The 19,682-nt window shown below is 47.4% G+C and overlaps 1 protein-coding gene across 1 annotated transcript; it reads left to right on the top strand.

Annotated features, from left to right (window-relative positions):
- Positions 1 to 4,260: 4,260 nt before the first annotated feature.
- Positions 4,261 to 17,750, top strand: LOC311515251 (zona pellucida sperm-binding protein 4-like; the record flags this gene model as incomplete). Its single annotated transcript, XM_084618197.1, has 12 exons — positions 4,261 to 4,468; positions 7,148 to 7,266; positions 8,566 to 8,665; positions 8,969 to 9,124; positions 12,501 to 12,688; positions 13,115 to 13,212; positions 14,024 to 14,151; positions 14,773 to 14,962; positions 15,045 to 15,192; positions 15,782 to 15,860; positions 16,514 to 16,627; positions 17,602 to 17,750. 12 exons carry the CDS (start codon positions 4,261 to 4,263, stop codon positions 17,748 to 17,750), a joined length of 1,677 nt encoding a protein of 558 aa, XP_084474323.1.
- Positions 17,751 to 19,682: the final 1,932 nt, after the last annotated feature.

The raw sequence follows: 19,682 nt of genomic DNA, 5'->3' as shown, positions 1-19,682 counted from the left end.
GGCCTTTGGCAGCTGGCATAGTTTAGAGCAGCCGGGAAGTTTCAGGAAACTACACAGGGTGGGGGGAGGGGTGAGCTGGAGTGGTACTGGGACTGCGGAGCACAAAAAACAATTTTGTGTGCAGTGTTTCTTGGTGATATGAACCATGCCATGGTGTCCTCATCACGGTCTCTGGAAGACTGTCTCAAAGAGCTCACTGGCAGGACAGTTTACCTGATATTCAGCTTAAGTGTTCCTTTGTTTAATTTCATCGCATTATTCTTAACTAGACTTTCTTGGACCAGACTGTCACTACCGCTGCATCTCTTATGAGCATCTTTCCACATTTCTGGGTGCACATTCTTCCCTACCCTTTGATTTTGCTTATTTTTTCACATATTTTTTTCCATTGAAATATAAATCTGGTCCTGAGCCACAGAACTTGGTGTTGGATCCAAAGTTTCTCAAAGGTCAGGCACATTTTAATCCAAAGTTTTGGGTCAAGCCCTTTTGTGTTAACACACACACAAGCAAGCACAAAGAAAAACATCCTGTGTGGGATTTGTAGTAGCTCTTAGCACTGGCCTAATTTTGTGCCCGCTGAAACAAATGGTAAAACTCCGACCAACTTGAATGGAAGCAGAGTTAGATCAACATTGAGCCCCTTTGAAAATCCCATTCAATATGGAAAAAAATCTATATTAATAAATTGTTGAGGTGTTGGTTTCAATTCAGGAACAAAGAGGTACCATCAAGATAAAAAAATCACCATGTATTATTAAAACCAACAGAATTTTTAAAAAGCTAATTTGCTTTTCATCATTTCTCTATGTTTTTGTTTACTTTCTGCACATCACTCAGCTTGGACAGTGGAACTATACTGGTCATTTTTGTTAGGCTTTTCCATACACATGGAGCAGCCATACGCTTGCAGTTTGAATGACTTTTAGCTTACCTTAAGGGAAACAGCAAAATAAGAAAGCACAAAGGTAAAGTCTCAATGAGAGCGAGCAGGGTGTGTGTCTCTTCCCTTACATGCTGCACCACTCTGCCTTACAAAATGGCAGCTGTCACTGCAGACAAATGCCTTAGAAATTTAGAGTGTGCTATAGAAAACATAATTTCATCGTAAACAGCTACCTACAGCACAAGTGTCATTCTGTATGCCCAATCCTTGCATCTGCTCTCAGTGTACAACCTAAGGTAGGGTGCCATATTTCCCTATGCTGAATACAGGACACCTGGTAAAATTAATTGAATTCAAGCGAGTTCAATGCCAATCAATTGTACAAACATACAAATTCACATCAAGTTGACTGAGCCCCTGTTAAAAAGAAATACTGCATAGTTGGATTATTTTTATTTACCTTATCTTTAAGGCTTTAGAGTTCACACGGGGAGGAGTGACACACACACTTCTAATTCTTCCTCCCCCCCCACACACACAGAGGGGTGACACACACACACTTCCGTACACCTCTGTCACACAGGGGGGTGACCGACCGACCCCACCCTCCCTGCCTGGCTGGGCCCCCTGGATGGACCCACCTCTCCTTGTACCTGGCACCACATTTTACCGAGGCAACACGTGGGGGAGCATGCAGGGTCATATGTCCCCCCTCCCCATATTTCTGCCAGAGTCCACACCAGAATGTGGTCAGCAGCAGCCTTTTGGGAGGGACTACAAGGGAACTGCTTCCAGCCACAGGGGAGGTGTGGAGGTGAAGGAATGACCTGGCCTGTGTCTTTGCAGAGCTCATAGAAAATCAGGGTTGGAAGGGACCTGAGGAGATCATCTAGTCCAACCCCCTGCTCAAAGCAGGACCAGAACCCTAAATGGCCCCCTCAAGGATTGAACTCACAGGCCTGGGTTTAGCAGGCCAATGCTCAAACCACTGAGCTATCATAGAAAAGTGGGAATCCCCACCTCTCCTGTGTAACTGGAAGCAGCTTGTCCCTTCCTGTCCCCACAGTGTTGAGAGGCAGCTAATACCTCCAGGCTGCTGTTGGCCACCAACATAACCCAGCCACCTCCTGTCCTCTGGCTACACAGCAGCCAGGAAAGGGTTAAGCCCTAAGGCTGCCTTGTGCACCAGGCCCAGGGAACCTGACTGCAGGGGCTTCAGGGAACCAGAGAAGTGGCTCAACAGAGGAGGGTGCCTAGGGGACAGAGCAGCCTTGTGCTCCCTGGAGGCAGGACCAGGAGGTGGGGGCGAGGAGAGAGCTAAGCTCCTGCCCCAGGGGCTGCTGTGGAGCCTGCAGATTCGGGTTGTGAACAAGCTGGAAATCGCCTCCCCCCCATGTCAGAGTTTAGCTGAGGGGCAGAGAGGCTTCCCCATGCCAGCGCTGTGCGGGGCTTTGGCACATGCAGGGCTCGGCTCCTCCAGGCCAGCACCCGAGGCCAGAAGATCTTGGGCTTTTTCGGGGCACTGGCCCAGCCAGAGGATGTGGGGGAAGGCTGTTGATGAGCTCAGCACCATGGGGGGATATAGAGGAGCAGCGGAGCTGCGGGGTGTGTGTGTGTGACAGAGCAAAGCAGGGAGAGGACAATGGGAGGGGGAGCACGTAAAGGGCTGATGGGTGAGTGGCAGAGGTGACACGTAACCAGCCTGCCCACACTCACCAACTACTGCAACTCACAGCGCACAGTCAGTGCCAGCCGGAGAGCTGGCCGAGAGCTGGCACACAGGGGAAGCTGCACAGACGGAACAGCAAGGAGAGTGGCACGCTGCATCTTTGCCCCGCCACCAGCCTTGCACACCAAACCCCATCATCGGCCAATGGACTCCCCACTTGCCACGGGTGGGTAGGCAGCTGGGGAGCAGGGATCCAGCCAGCAATAGGACCCACCAGTACTAATGGGGGTGGAGGGGGGATGAAAAATATGGGACAATTTGCCTGTTTTTAAGAAAAAGTCAGGACACTTGCAAGAGGGCTTAAATATGGGACTATCCCTTTAAAAATGGGACGTCTGGTCACCCTAACCCTAGGTGCGGGAGGACAGGGGAAGGGAAATCGCCATATGACACTTCTCCACAAAACTCCTGATCTTTGGACCAACCAGGGGTCAGTTCAGTTCCAGAAGTAAGCGGGAGCAGCCTAAGGGCTGCTCTAACTCATGAGGTCTGGTGCAGGTGCACAGGAGGCCATTATTCTGTCTGTGGATTGCTAAAGCACAGCAGCACTCTCCCTCAGTACACCCCCAACACTGATGTGAGGCACAGTAAGAGGGCACAAAGCCAGCTATACAAGCTTTACACCAGCTGGGCATTTTGTGGGAAAGTCATCAGTTGCCTATTTAGGGGCAAAGGGACTATATACTGGCCAGGATCTGACCTCCTTTTTCCAGTCACTTTCCCTGGTTATGCCCTAGCTCAGTGCTGGTGTAATGTGATTTTAAAACAAAAACAAACAAACAAGCAAACATGTTTCTTCTAAATTTTTTGGATATGTCATTTCTATTCAGCTGTGGTTTTATAACCCCCAGCCCATTACTCTTTCCCTGTATTTTGTAAGAGATCCCACATCTGGAGCCTAAGCTAGGTTGAGGGTCTCCAGGACCCCTATCCTACCAACTGCATTACATGCATGTGCCTGTAAAGTTGAGGGGACACTGAGCAGATGCAGGAGTTCATCTGTGTGGATATATAGTAGCATGACTAGGTCCCAGGTTTCCACAGCAAATGCCTCTCATCCCCCTAGTGCACATATATATGAATCACAATAGATCCTTTCTGTGACATGATTACAAAACATACAGCATACATAGAAATATAAAAATGCTGCATATATGTGCATCTAAGGATACAGGAAACATTTGCATTATTTGCCAAGTAGCATGTTCTATTGCTCAGTGCTGCAGAAATCCTTGCCTATTCTGTCAAGCCTTTTTACCTTCCCCTGGCATTCATCTAGTTTGCTGGGCCTCTCATTTACCATTAGGTTCACCCAGTTAAGACATTGGATAGGTTTTTCAGACACTGCCTCCTCCATTTCCATTTTGAAATCTGTTTATTTTTCTTCAGCAAATATAGCTGCATTTCAAAAAGTCACTTCAGAACAAATAAAAGGGGCTAAATGTGGAGCAGGTGCTGTCAAAATTTAAACAGGAGAGGGAGTGCAAGGTGTGAATTGATTTTGGGCTGCCCTCCTCAGGGGTGCATAGCAGTCTCACCTGGAGTCAGAAATGCATCTTTGTTCTGCCCAATTGCAGCTCAGTTAAGGGTATAAGAGTGCTCCCCAGGGAGAGGGTGCCTTAGGAGCTACTAGATAGACAGCAGGATGGGAGTAATAAAGCAGCAAGGGACTTCTTGGGGTAGTCTAGTTTGGATATTTTGTAGCTGCCTTTCTTTAGCCTGGGGGGCTCCGAATGTCTTTAAAGATGCAGTATTACTATGGGACCATAGCCTACTAGATTGTGGCTGGAAGAGCTTGCAGTTAACCCTTCCTGAAAACCATCCTGAGATGATTTCCCTTCTGAGTGCTCTGGGTAAGTGAATTACATGGAATGAGACAGCCTCTTATCTGGCTAGAAGATAAAGCTGGGTGAATAAAAGTGTAAAGTTGAGGGAGCTTTACTCTTACTTCCTCCCTTTAGTGCAGTCCACTGGGTTCCCCAAGGCATCTGCCCTGTGTAGAAGTGTTTGTATGTGTGCAAGGTGGGTGTGGAAAAGCAGGCCAGCTCCTCCACTGATGTAAAGTGGTATAATTCTGCTAAACTCAAATGATCTGTCTTAGACCAGCTGAGGCTCTGGCCCATAAACTCAAAAGGGTAGCTAGCATTTTACACTTGCTGCCCTGACTTCCCTGTTACTCCATTGGAGACCTGCTGCAAAGAGCATTCAAGCCCATGATGCACAGGTGCAAGGCTGTGGAGTATTTTGTCCTATTGCTGTTGCCTTTGAGGGGTTGTACTCTATTCCCCCCACACACCTTGTAGGTGTGTCCTGGTGACTTAATACTATTGCATCTGAAGAAGTGGCTTTTTTACCCATGAAAGCTTATGCCCAAATCTTAGTTTTTAAGGTGCTGCCAGACTCCTTGTTTTTTAATACATTTGAGGCTCTTGCTCCTAAAAGAGCATAAGCCAAGCTGCCCACCATGTCAAGTCCTGTGGTGCTTCTATGCTAACTGCTTCTACAAACCTGAACTGTACTGCCCTATTTCAAAGGGTATTAGCACCATATTAGAGATGTATGCATTGAAGAGCTGAGAAGCAAAGTGACTTGCCTAAGGTAACAGTTGCAGGGGAGGGGTGTAGCCAACCTGGCATGAGCATTAAGAAGCTCCTCCAGATTCTTGCTCTGGGCTTAATCACTAAGCCCTGGCTCTCTCCAAAGATTTCCTGTTTGATCACAAGTGGGTGGAGTCTGGTATTCTTGGACTAGAGCTGCAGCTATTCTCTATGTAAGCGGGGGAATAGTCCCACTCTTGTGGGGAACTTTCCTGGCTTCTGCACTACCCCGGTGAGGTGGGCTAGCGAAAGGATCTGCGTCCTCGCTCCCACTTCCTTTACCCAGTGGCCTCCCTGCCCTTGAGGACTCCCCTTCCACTCTCCTGTCTGGCAGAGTCCTCGTAACCCCAACAAGGCTGGGCCTAGGATTCCTGGGGGGCTTGACCCCCAACCCTGCTGTGCTCACCTAGGACAGGGGCTAGGGTGTCCCCACTCCAGGGGGCTCTCTCTGCACTGGGCACTTCTCTGACCATTACATACAAGTTAAAGCAAATGCAAGTTATTTAATCAACAATTAATTTTAAAAAGAATAAGGGGAAATGGGAAAGGTTAACGGAAACACATCACCCCGCTCTGTGGCAGGGATCATCACAAACAGTGTCTCTGGAATGTCAGGGCAGTTCAGTCTGTTCCTTGTAAGTCCCAGGCCCTGGCTGTGCTGCAGGGATGCTGTGGGTTGGACACTTGCTTTGGTGGTGACCACACGCTCTCAGGCTCGAAGTGGTAGGACCCTTCTTCCCAGTGTTGCCCCTGCCTTGTCGGGGTTACGATCCACGCCTGGCCTGCAGAGCCTCTTGGCGGAGGCATCTCCCTGTGCTGAGCCTGCTGCCCAGGGTCCCCCTCGCTCTCCCCAGCTGCTCACCGCACCCAGCTCCAGACTGCTCCAGCCCCAGCTGCACCACTTGGTCTCTGCACTGCTGCTGCTGCTCTGCCTCCAGCTCCCTGGGCTGTTTCTTTGGCCCCCTCTGGCTCTGGTTGCTGCAGCTCTGCTCCCAGGGCAAGTCTGCTCTCTCTGGGCTGTGCCCCCGGCTTTGGGGCTGCCGGTCTGCTCCCAGGACAGGGTCTGCTCTCTCTGGGCTGCTTTTCTGGCCCCTCTGGCTCTGGCACAGCTCTGCTCCCCAGCTTAGCTGGGGCCACTGCTTTCTCCTTAGCTTGTCCCCATTCTGTCTGACCCAGGCAATTCCAGCTCACACAGGGGATGGAACCTCCCCTCCCCTTGCCTCCTGACTCCCTGAGTAGTCTGCCCACCTTGTCATTCAGGCTGACCTGGAGCACTGGCCTCTCCCTATTGTTCCTGGGGACTATCAGTCTCAGGGTCCTGACTTCCCATCAACCCTTCCCCTTTTAGTACTGGGAGCTAGCCAACCAAAACACCCCCACAGAATGTTAGTAAGGGGGCAACAGTCCCCTTACATATAGCTTATGAGCTTGCATGGGCTGGAATGCATAAGGGCACTGAACCCTTTCTTTACTTAGGGTTAGTATTGAAGAATTTGCTCTCTGTAGGTCAGGGGTTCTCAAACTGGGGGTTGGGACCCCCTCAGGGGGTTGTGAGGTTATTACATGGGGTGGTTGTGAGCAGTCAGCCTCCACCCCAAACTCTGCTTTGCCTCCAGCATTTATAATGGTGTTAAATATATAAAGTGGCTTTTAATTTATAAGGGGGGGTTGCACTCAGAGGCTTGCTACATGAAAGGGGTCACCAGTACAAAACTTTGAGAACCACTGCTGTAGGGCTACTTACTGAAACAAACCTCTGTGAGGGGCAGTATACAACTTTTTCTCTTCCATATCATTCAATAATTGGATAGATTGATCCATACATGTTGGACCCTTCCTATTTCATCACTGAGCAGTTGTGGGTAGCTCAGCTGTTGGGATATGTTTGTCCCACAGGATTCTCTATTGTCTGCTGACTCTAGCCTTCCTTCCTAGATTTGGAAGGACTGCCTCATCCTCTGTCCAACTCTACGTGTGGTGTCCTCATCTCTCAGAAACAGGATGGTTCAATGATTGTCACTGCTCCCTACACTGGGTGTTTCTTCATCAAGAAGGTAGGGCCACTTCTGTCTGCAAGGAATAGCAAAGGGATGCACAACTGTTACCTGGATATCCTGTTTTCTGGCTATTAGGAACAGTATTTAGTTGTGTGGGGGGAGGAGGAAGGGTTGTGGGATGGGGAGGAAGAATGTGGCTGCAATCCAACAATCCCAAATGGCGGCTTAAAACCAAAGGAAAACCTTTCCTACTAGAAAAGGAGGGAGCTTTCTCTCAATCCAGACTGCTAGTGTCTTCAAGTTAAGCTGCTCCAAGACTTAGCAAGCTTCCTTCTCCCATTTAAGGTGTCCTGTACCTTGCTATTGTCCACTCTCTAGAGACCGTTGCAGTCCATGAGGAAACAAGTGTGAAGTCATTATAACTAGAATTTTACTCCTCACTTGTAAGCGCTGGTGGTAACACTTTTTTTTAATAAGCTAAAAAAATTTCTTCAGTTGGATGAGACTACTTCCTATTAAGGAGTGTTTCAAAATACAAACAAATGCCCTGTTTCTGAAGTGTGTTTGCATGTTGGCTAATGTCAACCATCACTCTTGACTTAAATTCCACAGTATAAATGAGACTTTACTTGCACCTGAAGTCTATGGGAGGGAGCAGTGACTCTGAATTAACACAGAGCCTGCTTGTCCTTTCCCATCTACAAAAATTAGATATACTCCATAATGGAGTCTCCATGACAGAAGCCAGATGAGAACTGGACCCAACATGTAAGCTACTCCTGCACTTTTTTAAAGAATTACAAGGTTGTATACCACAACTTGGAGCAGCTGAGTTGAAAGTTTGTGTGCTCCCCAATTTGGGTTCTTGGGCGGGGGTTGGGGGGAAATGTGGGGGTGGAAAGACCTAATACTATGACTATCAATCACAGCTAACCAACAGCTCAAAGTACTCAAGATTCTGGACTTGAACACAGACTTGGGGTCCATCTCCAGGTGAAATGTTTAGACCATCAAACTAATTGTCTCACCTCAGCTGAGGGTATAATGCCACCTGAGGCAGCTTTAGGAGCCAGAGTTCACAAACTTGACCTGGTATGTCACTGAGAAATGGAAGATGCTTCTGGATGGCTAAGCACTCTCCATAACATGTTCATGGTCCTCAAAATCCTGGGTCTGAAAGCCACTCTGCTCAGAATGGGCTTTGGTGTGGTCCCCATTAGTCCACCCATTGAAGGAGTATGGTTGGTTAACTTGTGATGGAGTGGGGGGGGGAATACTCTTCCTTTCTTAGGAACAGGAGGAGGGGTGGAGAAGCTCTAATCACCTTGGTTTGGTTTCCACCCGCTCTTTCTGCAGAATGGTTATTTCCTCATGACTATCCGGATTAAAGGAATAGATGACACTGGGGAAGTATCTTTCCATGAAGAAGAACTGAGATGCCCAATCCACCTGCCAGGTACAATTTTAGGTTCCAATGTCCCAGCCTGAAACTGTACTGGCTGCTGTTCTGGGGTGGGGTGGCAGGGGGAAGAAACACTATGTACCTTAGTGTGCTGGTTTGCCACATCACTTGGTGTTGGGTGCTCTTTAGAGACTCAGGTGGCTGTGGTGCCTCAAAAGCCTAGAATACATGGGAGGCCAGACTGATGCATAGTGAACATGGGCTGCCACAGTGCCTAGAAGAGACAGGCACTCTGCTATATGGCTCCAAGTGGAGCAGGGTTCATTTGACTTGAACTAACATTTCTCCTCTCTCCAGCTCTAGATGCTCCAAGTACTAGCGTGTGCACAGCTGTTCTGCACCCAGACAGGCTGCCTTGTGCTACACCACCTGTGTCTCAGGAAGAATGTGAAGGGAAAGGCTGCTGCTATAGCCTTGGTGACCCTGTTGCTCCTTGTTACTATGGCAACACAGGTGGGTTGGAATCCGAAAGGTGTATCTTGGAGTGACCAAGTGGAATCTGAGCATCTTAACCAGGTGTCTAGTGTAGTTGGGAATGCTACCTTCAGAGCTGGCGCTACCATGAGGCTGTTCCACTGGAATTTGGCTAGCACCATCTCCTAAAGTTTAGGGCCAGAAGGGACCATCATGATCATCTAGTCTGACTTCCTGTACATCACAGGGCACAAACCTGCCCACCCCACTCTGTAATAGATCCATAACCTCTGGCTGAGTTGCTGAAGTCTTCAAATCTTAATTTAAAGACTTCAGGTTCCCCAGAATCCATCATTTACATTAATTTAAACCAGCAAGTGCTCATGCTCTGTGCTGCAGACAGTTTAAAAACCCTTAGGACCTCTGCCAAGCTGATGCAGGGAAAATTCCTTCCTGACACCACATGGCAATCAGTTAGACTAGGGGGTTTTCAAACTTCATGTACTGCAACCCCCTTTTTGACAATGAAAATTACTACAAGACCCCAGGAGGGGAACAGAAGCCTGAGCCCATCAACCTGGGCATGGGGGCAAAGGCCAAAGCCCAAGGGCTTCAGCTCCTAGCAGGGGGCCTATAACCTAAGCCCTGCCACCTAGCTGCTTCCTGCCCTGGGTGGTAGGGCTCAGGCTTCACCCCTGGGCCCCAGAAAGTTTAACACTAGCCCTGGTGACCTATTAAAATGGGGGTTGTGATTCACAGTTTGAGAACCGCTGAGTTAGATCAAGCACATGTGGGTAGATCCACTAAACCTGTGACCCATGAACTGCTTGCAGCCCAATCTGCACAGAGCTGCAGCCCGTGTGACATCCTCATTGCCATAGAGGTGGTATCGTATGCAACCCACATGACCCATTGTGGGTCACACATGCCCTTCCATCTAGCGTTCCACCTCCAGCTGTTGGAGGTGGAACATCTGCAAGCGCTACTGGCAAATTTTTAGGCCATTGTAGGTAGGCATCATACCATTCCCTTTGATAAATTTCTATCCAGCTCAGTCTTGCAGGCAGTTAGGGTTGGGTTCCCCCTGCACTACTCCCTTTGGAAGGCTGTTCCAAATCGTCCCTCTCCTGAAAGTTAGAAACCTTTGCCTAATACCATCTAAACTGGTTGATAGACAGTTTATACACACTGTGTTGCCAACACCTGGCCTTAACTTGTGTAACTCAACTGTCTCTCCCTGTTATACTCCGATTGCTCTCTATAAATACATTCATCTCCCCTCAGCCTTTGTTTTAAGGAATTTGCTTATTTAGCCTAACAAGTCTCCTCTCAAGGCAGGTTTTCCATTCCTCTGGAACAGGTACAGAGAAGGGTTTCTAGGATGACCAGTTAGACTTAAACATGGGAGACCATAACTGCCACAGTATTCCAGATGAGGGCCTCACTAGTGCCTTGTATAATGGCAATAACTTCCCTCTCTCTACTAGAAATACTTACCTGATGCATCCTAGGATTGCATTAGCTTTTTTCACAACCACGTCACATTGGCAGCTCATGGTCAAGAACAGGCTGACTAATACACCTGGGGGTCTTCACCTTTGTCACGTCCAAGTGATAAGTCCATAGCTTATAGCAAAAATTCTTGTTAATGAAAAGCAGAAGTTAGGGACTATTAAATTTCATCCTATTCCTCCAGTTTGAGTTTGTCCAAATCTTCTTGTAGGATATTCCAGTCCTCCTCCACATGGGCAATACTTCCCAACTTTGTCATCTACAAATTTTATTAGTACACTCCCGTTTCTTGTGCCAAGGTTACTATTAGACGTCTTAAGACTGATCCAAAACCAGTCTTTGAGGAACTCCACTACTAACTAGCCTCTGGCTTGGCAGTTCACCTTTCAGCATAACTTGTTGTAGCTTCCCCTTTAACCAATTCCTTGCCCAACTTTTGATTCTCCATTAAACTGGAGAAGGGGATTAACTTCCCATGTAGAATTGTATCCCATGCTAAATTGGGATAGCTGTCTCAAACACCCAGATGTGGTCTGATGGCTTGTGTTCAAGAATTGAAACACTAAGGGTGGAACAACATAGGCACTGAATTCCCCCACTGCAATTGACAATGTCCACTGAGCCCTTTGGGCACCTAATGACACTTGGTGCCTGAGGTTTTTTCCAAAAGTAAAAATTCCCTAGGTGCTTATTTCCTTCTAGGGTGCAGCAGCAGTGGGCATATCCAGGGGCCAGTCTCAGACCAGGGCCCCAGAATGGTACATGAACCAGGGCAAGACACGTTTCAGAGTAACAGCCGTGTTAGTCTGTATTCGCAAAAAGAAAAGGAGTACTTGTGGCACCTTAGACTCCTCAATTTATTTGAGCATGAGCTTTCATGAGCTACAGCTCACTTCATCGGATGCATACTGTGGAAACTGCAGAAGACATTATATATACACAGAGACCATGAAACAATACCTCCTCCCACCACACTCTTCTGCTGGTAATAGCTTATCTAAAGTGATCATCAAGTTGGGCCATTTCCAGCACAAATCTGGATGAAATGCTAGGTCTCGTGCAAGCAAACACCATCAAAGGGCACAGAGCTGTCCTTCCTCCACACCTAAAGTCTCAGACCATAATCCATGCGTTGCTGACTTTCATAACTGTTGCTGCTGGTGAACTTTCCCAATTAACTTTGGAGGGCCTGGCTGAGTGGCCAAACTCCTAGCAGGCATTCCTTGATAGTTTGCTGCCTTAAACTCTCTCTACACAGCCAGGGTCAGGCTTGTAAATGTCAGATCCTAAACCTAGTGAGACTTGTCTAAAACTCCTGGCTGGTTCCATCCCCTCATGGGAAGGAGGCAGAATTAAATCTCATCACTAATAAAACCTTGGGAAGGGCTGGAAATGATAGCATTGGAGCTGGCCTTGGTAACTTTGGGTGGGTCTGCAAAACTGTTCCCCTCCTCCCAAAGTAAACCTGCCACCATCACACCACTGTGCATTAGGCATGCCTGTAGGTGTCACATGATTAGCAAGATGACAAGAATACAAAAAATCCAAGGTGAGTGAGTTTGGTGCATATCTTCCACAGGCCTCAGTTAAGATGGGGAGGTTTATAACTATAAACACAATTGCTGCTCTGAAGGACCATCATACTTATTCTCCAACACCTACTGCAGAAAGAGGCCATTGTTGGATGACTAGTTTGCATCCTTTCCCAACTGAAAGGGATCAATATTTAAAGAGCAAAGACTCTCCCTCTGTTTTTGGGCCACATCTGACTTGGGAAAGCTAAGGTTGGCTCTGCTGGGTACTACAGGGAGCAAATCTGTTTGAAGAGAGGCTTGCTGAGGGACAAGATGGCAGCATTCTCTGTATAGAGTCTAACCAAGTCTTTCTGCTGCTTGTCTTTCAGTGACAGCACAGTGTACAACTGATGGCCAGTTCTCCATAGCAGTCTCTAGAGATGTGACTTTGCCACCACTGATCCTGGACTCTGTGCATCTGGTCAGTGGGCATGGCAGTAGCTGTATCCCTGTGGCCAAGAGTAATGCCTTTGTTCTGTACAGATTCCCACTCTCTGCTTGTGGAACTACTTTCCAGGTAAGAGGGCAGCAGGAAAGGGAGATGGCCTTCCATGACTTCTCTTCTCTGCTGGGGGGTGGTCTTTGCTGCTGCTTGTCAGGGTCTGAGTGGGATAAACTAGTTTGTTTCTTCAATAAATTTCATGGCTATTAGAAATTCAGGTTGAAGAGGTGGACACCTAGGAAGGAGTGTCTGGGTGAATGAGAAGTAGCCACTAAGGGAATGCCTCTGCTTTCCCTCTTAAATGAACATCCAGGGGAGCAAATCACCCCTTATTTCTGGCTCAGTGGCTCAGGCCACTCACCACTAACTCTGCATCTCTCTTACTTTAGGCAAGAGCCAAAAGGCAGAGCTGGATACTCAAGAATGCCAAGTTCTTCCAATTTGGGACCATACCCTTCTGGAGTCCTTGCAATGATTAATGCTAATCCCTTTTCTGTACAGGGAGCTGGAGACCAGGGTGTGTATGAGAATCAGCTTGTGGCAGACAGGGATGTGAGAAGCTGGAGCACAGGGTCTATCACCCGGGACAGCACCTTCAGGTACTTGTGTGTGTTAAGCTCTGGGGAGGCCTGTATGGGAAGGATGGTCTAGATTCCTCTGACCTTCTGGTGGTGGTCAGGAGCACTGTTAACCTGACAAGACTCTACTAATATTGTTCTGAAGGGCAGAAATCTGCAGGTGGAGTGGATCTGCCTGCATGTTTAAGAAGGGACTTCCTAGCCACAACACTGCCATCTGCATTCCTCTGCAGAGGGCTACTACCAATCCCCTGAATACAGGGTTTGGGGGAACCCTATATGGACAGTCTTTACAAGTCAACTTAAATCCTTCCCCAGTAACAAGCTTAACAGAAGCCACTTTTGGACAGGAATAAATGTCTATGGGGGGAATTCCAGTATAACTGTACTAGTCTAAATTAATGCCTAGAGTTACATCAAACCTTTGTGTATAGAGTTGGCCTGAGGCAGACTCTGGGGTGGGGAATATGGGGAGTTGGGAGGAACAGGACCAACACCCTAGTGTATGCAGCTGACTGGCTGCTGGGATGGGCTTGGGATGACCAAGTAGCTTGTCTCACCTGACAGGATGACTAAAACTATGGCACAGGAGGAGGGACTAGGACTTGAAAGCCTCCCCATATCTCCTGATGCATTTGATCTCCCTTGTAGCTGTAACTCTTCTACCTTGGAAGAGACTCCTGAAATTGCTTGTGAATCTCTTCCTCTACATGACTAGTTGATGGTGGTCAGGTGGTTCCCTCATGGGACAGGGAGATGCACTGCACAGCATGGCCCTAGCTGGCTGCTAAGGGGAATAGAACACTCATTTGACTCTTCCTGTGCACACCAGGCTACATGTCAGCTGCAGCTACTCCACTGGGGACTTCCTTCCACTCAATGTGCAGGTCTTCACCTTGCCACCACCTCCACCAGTCACTCAGTATGGCCCCCTCACTCTGGAGCTGAGGATTGCCACAGGTAAGTGACATCTACCTTAGCAGAGGCTAAAATGCTTGGAGCCCACCATGCCTGGGTACTCTTTCTGGAGAACTCCCATTGCCAACAACCAGATTGGAGGTGGGGGATGGAAAAACAAGTTCTCAATGTCCTAGCAGATTGGTGGTTCCTACAGGGAGCTGCTACTTAAGTCTTAGAGCCCTGAAGTGGCAACATTCTGTATATAGAACAGGGAGATGTTACTAGCAGTTTTCCCAGGGTCTGAAGATCCAAAGAACTAGCATGGTTTTGTGATCAACTGATGTCCAAGTCATTGCAGCTCACAGAAGAACCTGCAATAGCAGGCACTTTCTCTTTCCTGACTGTAAAATGTCCCCTCTTCCTCAGTTTACTGGAGTCTTTTCCTTATGGGGAAAATAGATGCCTCAGTTGTGGATAGCTATGGAATAGTATTAGTTGCTGTCAGACAGGATTCTGAATTAGTTTGAGCACTGGTCTGATCTGCAATGGGAATTCCTGTGCAAAGCTCCCCATATCCAAGTGTTTATAGAACCAAGACTTACCACAGTGGACCCTAAAGAGACAGTTCTCCATTATGTCCTGATCTCACTCTTGCTTAAGACTGTAACTCTCATCCTACAGACCAACAGTATAGTAGATACTATGTCAACAGTGACTATCCTGTGACTAAACTTCTGCGGGATCCAGTCTACATGGAGGTCCGAATCCTGCAAAGAACAGACCCAAACCTAGCTTTGGTTCTGCACCAATGCTGGGCCACCCCAAGCACTAATCCCATGCAGCAGCCACAGTGGCCCATTCTAGTGGATGGGTAAGTGACTGGTTCAGGAAATGTATGGGGCTGTGGAAGGCTACTAGTGGGCTCCTGTCTCACTGCAGCTTGCCTTTCTCAGGTGTCCATACACAGGTGACAACTACCAAACAAAGCTCATCCCTGTGGGAGCTGCTTCAGGGCTGCAATTCCCATCACATTACCAGCGCTTCATCATCAACACCTTTACCTTTGTGGATCTTGCCTCCCAGAAGGCACTTAGTGGACCAGTAAGTCTTATGTAGTTCAAAATGCCTTGTTTCAGATCCTGTGTCAGGCTTGTTGGTCATGCTTGGAAAGATCCCCATACTGAGTTAAAACTTGGTAGAATCATGTTTAATCTATTAATGGCACAACCCCCCCCACACACACTGAAAACACTACAGAATTATGATTTAGGAAGGAGCCTGACTGGTCTTGCAGCATTAGTCTTGGGTCCTGCACCTCCTTTCCAGCACTGCAAGGTCTACCAAGCTCTGAACAGAAATTCCAAGTGGCTTTGGTGGCTTCCACCTATCCAGATGTCCTAATTAGCAACAAGCTAGGACTCTTTTTTTTTTTTTTAGCAGCCAGTCTCCTTCACTCCTTACACTGAACTATTTGGATCCAGATACCTTGCTGTTCCAACCCCTCTAATGTTAAACACTTAACAGTCTTTACTTCCCCACCCCTTCAGTCAGTTCTGGGTCTCCCAGGGGAGATTGGGGAGACTTGGCTGCTTACTTGATGAAATAATACTTTGCAAAACCATAATTTTATGGTTACTAGCTAAAAGTTCAGAGGTTTTCTTCAGTCTACCTCTTGCATCTTCCCTTACAGGTCTACTTTCACTGCAGTGCTTCAGCATGTGTCCCATCTGCAATGGAATCCTGCAAAACTCTCTGCACCATGACAAGAGGTAAGAGCTATATACCTAACTTCAGGATGGGGCCAGAGGCACAATGCTTGCACAAACATCTTTTTGAGGATAGAGGGCTTCAAAGGTCTTGTGCCCTTATTTCCCAAGGTCATACTTTCTGTGGGCTGGAAATAACTCTTAGTTGAGCAACATGGCTTTAACTTTCCCTAGGGAGTAGGAAAGACTGATTGTACTGGGTCCAAGGAGAGATGCCAAGGTCACCTGGAAGGATGGGGTATCTATGGGTACTCTCAGGAGTATAACTGATCTCCCTCCAAAGTGAGGAGCTTCAGGAGAGGTTAAGGCTAAATCTGACAGCTCACTTAATATCAGTTTTGGCATGGCACTCTAAAAGGCTCTCTACCCCAGAGATACTAAAACAATACACAAGAGCTACTTGACAATGAGGAATATTTGGAGGCTCATTTTTTGGTGTTGCAGTGATGGGTTTTGAGGATGACTGAGTAATGGTCTGAACAAACACTGGAAGCCATGCCCTAGACATGGACTACATAGGAAAACCTGCATAGGTGAGGAACAGGATGGGGGAGGCAAGGCCTGAGACCTAGAGTAGGATGGGGGTGTACAGGGCCTTCCTAATAAGGATGAAAACCACCACACTCTGGTACTAATGTCTCCTTGTCTCCAAACAGCAAGAAGAGCACCTGAGAAGCAGGCCTCAGAAAATGCTCCAAGGTACTTGGTGACCACAGAAGGACCTGTGGACTTCCAGAACACTGAAGTGGATCAGACCCTTGAACAGAAAGGTAGTAAATGGAGGTGGTGCTGGTTGTCCCAGCATATTCAATGGTTCTACTGTAGTGCAACACTCCCCTAGAATTGGGGTATGACTTTGGGGATGAGTGGAGGATTGTACCACTAAAATGGTGGTCCCCCTTTTCTTTGGGGACATAATTACTGGACCTCCCATTCTTACTGCAGGCTTTTAAATAAACCTGCTCATCTAGCTTGGAAGACAAGTGCTGTAGGGGAAAACTAGGACCTGGATTCTACTTGGTTTAGAACTGGTTGACTCCTAGAGTAGAACAAAAGCCTGAGTGTCAATATGACAAACTATGATGTCTTCATAGAACAACCAGGATAGGGTTTGGGGTTCACCAGTGGAGTGTTGGCCTCCTGAGTAACATAGCTTTCCATCCCTTTCTGCTAACTCTCAGACTGCCTGCAATTTCATAGAATCCTAGATTAGGGCTGGAAGAGACCTCAGGTCATCTAGACCAACCCCCTGCTCAAAGCAGGACCAACCCCAACTAAATCACTTCCAGCCCAGGAGAAATGGGACTCTGGATGCACAGTAGGGAGGAGCTTCAGAAGCCTGCAGTTGCTAGGGATCCCCTCCCTTTGTGCCCTAGGGAAGGAACTGGTGACCTTAAATCTGAGGGTCCACATCAGCCCCTCCTTGGGTGGGACTAGCAAACTGGGACAATGTCTATTAAAACAGCTTTGGGGGAGTTGAGAGCAGTGCAATAGCTAAGGAGCTTGCAAACTGATCTCTACAATGTTAAGTTAGCCCCCTTCTGTCTTATAACTTACCTAGCATTAACATCTTATAGCCACTAGAATCTGGAAGTTAGAAGTACAGATTAAACTAACTGCAACACTGTACCCATGCACTTCCAGCAATGGAAATAGAGTAGGAACCTAGTCACCATTAAGTGGTGGATTATTCATAGATCACCTTTGCCTGAACTGTTGCTTGACCATACATTCCTTCTCACAGGCTCCCAATGGACTAGAGATCTCCTGTCCCAGGAATGGGAGCAAATGATGATGGTTGCAGTAGGAGCTGGTGCTATTGCTCTGGTTTTTGTTGGAGTAAAGTATTGGCAAAGACAAACTCTAAAACAAAAGAATATAACCTCTGAATAAAAGTATATGAAGGACCTGTGACTTGGATCTAGTTCTTACTGGGGGGAGAAAGAGGGTCCTTCATGTTTGGCCCTGTGTGAAGTTACCAGTGTCCCTTACAGCAGAAGTGCTGGTTTTTCCACTGAATTGTGGCCTCTGTATTAGTGCACACAACATGGGCATATTTAGGGTGCAGCATGCTACACTGTCAGCACTCCCTAGCATACCTGCATGCTCAGGGCCCTTTCAAACATCTGCAGGGATATAGAGCAAAATAAACATGTCTGCCTCTGTGGCAGCTGGAATGGAACTGTACAAAGAGCTTGACATAGTGTCTGTCACAAGCTGGAACAAGAAGTCTCATACTCAGTTTTCATCTTGTCCCTTGTCCTTACACTGAAGATTTTCTGTCTTCCCACCCCCTCCTGCCCACCAATTAGACATGTTTGACTTAGTCTAAGTTGCTGTCAGACTCCTTGGTTGCTCAGTAAATAGTGAGCTTTATACACTCCAACTGAGAGGACCAACAGCTCCCTCTTCATCCAGGTACCCCTTCAGGAAAAGCCAGCTGTGCTATCCAAGGACAGGTTAGAACCAAGCTGTGCAAGCTTGGAAGAAACAGCCTGAGTCTGTGCATGGAGGAAGTGAAGCCTGCACTCTAGAGTGGTAAGGGGGGTGGGGAGAGGAAAGCTTGAGCTCTTAATTAGTGCCAGCTGTCCCAGCTATGGGCTAACTGCCCCTTTGCCCACCAGCCTCCTCTGCTGAGGCAGGTTTTGGGTTTGTAGCTTTCACCTCTCAGGGCAGGGGTTTTAGGCTGTAGATCACTGAGCCTCAGCATGCCAGTCTGTCTAAAGGCTGCTGTCTGCCCTCTCCCTCTAGGAGGGTTCTGAACAGTGTCTTAGTGCAGCATGGTAACTTAGAAGTACAGTACAGATTTTTGTTCAATATAAAAAAGTTTGCAGCAAAGTATGTTTGTTTCATAGGGTGTAGGTCAATCAGCCTTATAGGACTCAGTTGGCACAAGCCAAGAGGGAGGGCCCTAGGCCCAAATGCCCTGCCCATCTGTTGAATCAAAGGGAAGATGCTCAGTCTACATAAGCTCTCAGACTTCATAAGTCCAAATTTCTTTTTCAGCCTCCTGAACATGAGTAAAAACCACTTCTTCCCTTGTACCCAGTCTTTGAAGACTGACTGCTGTAGGGGATCAGTATAGCCAGACTTTTGCATTTTCATCCTCTGGTGATTTCAGGACCACCAAAAAATACACAGGCTATATTGATACAAAGGGCTGTGCATATTATGCAAGCTTTCATCTGGACTACCTCAAGATAATGGGGTGCCTGTGTTCATATCTGTCACCAGGGCTATCATAGTCCTCCTGCTATGACCTGTTACCTGACTAGCTGAATAGAAGTAAAGCACTTTTCTCCCTAGGGCTATAAGTTCAGAATAGGAAAGGGAAAAGGGATAGTAATGACCAAAGATCAACCCATTAGCTCACCAAAATGAGATGCTGTCTGCAGCTGATCAGGCAGATCTTCATTTTATCCTTGGCTGGCTTGAGCACTGATGTAGCTAATGACACTGACCCCTGAGATTAGCCTTCAGTCTAATAATACTAATGCTACTGGGGAGTTAACTTTACTCCAATAGTATTAGTTTTAGACTAAAATGCTACAGCAATTATTGACTTCTAGTCTGACTCAAAGCATGAAGATCATATTTAAAATTGGCTCTTGTGGCCCATTTTCAGAGTGAAAGGGGAGGTCCTAGAAACTTGAATTGCAGACTGCAGAATGCTTGCCTCTTCTAGCCCCCATTGGGCTAGGAACTTATATAGAACCTCTCTCCTCAAGGTTGCCTCTGTATATGCCAAACTACCCAGGCACTGGTGCTATTAGAGGTTTTAGACTTTTATGCATCTTCAGCTGTTTGTCTTAACATAACTCTGCA

The sequence above is a fragment of the Lepidochelys olivacea genome (genome assembly GCF_965140295.1).
Source record: "Lepidochelys olivacea isolate rLepOli2 genome assembly, chromosome: 1".
Lineage (NCBI taxonomy): Eukaryota > Metazoa > Chordata > Testudines > Cheloniidae > Lepidochelys > Lepidochelys olivacea.
This window is presented reverse-complemented; position numbering and strand designations above follow the sequence as displayed.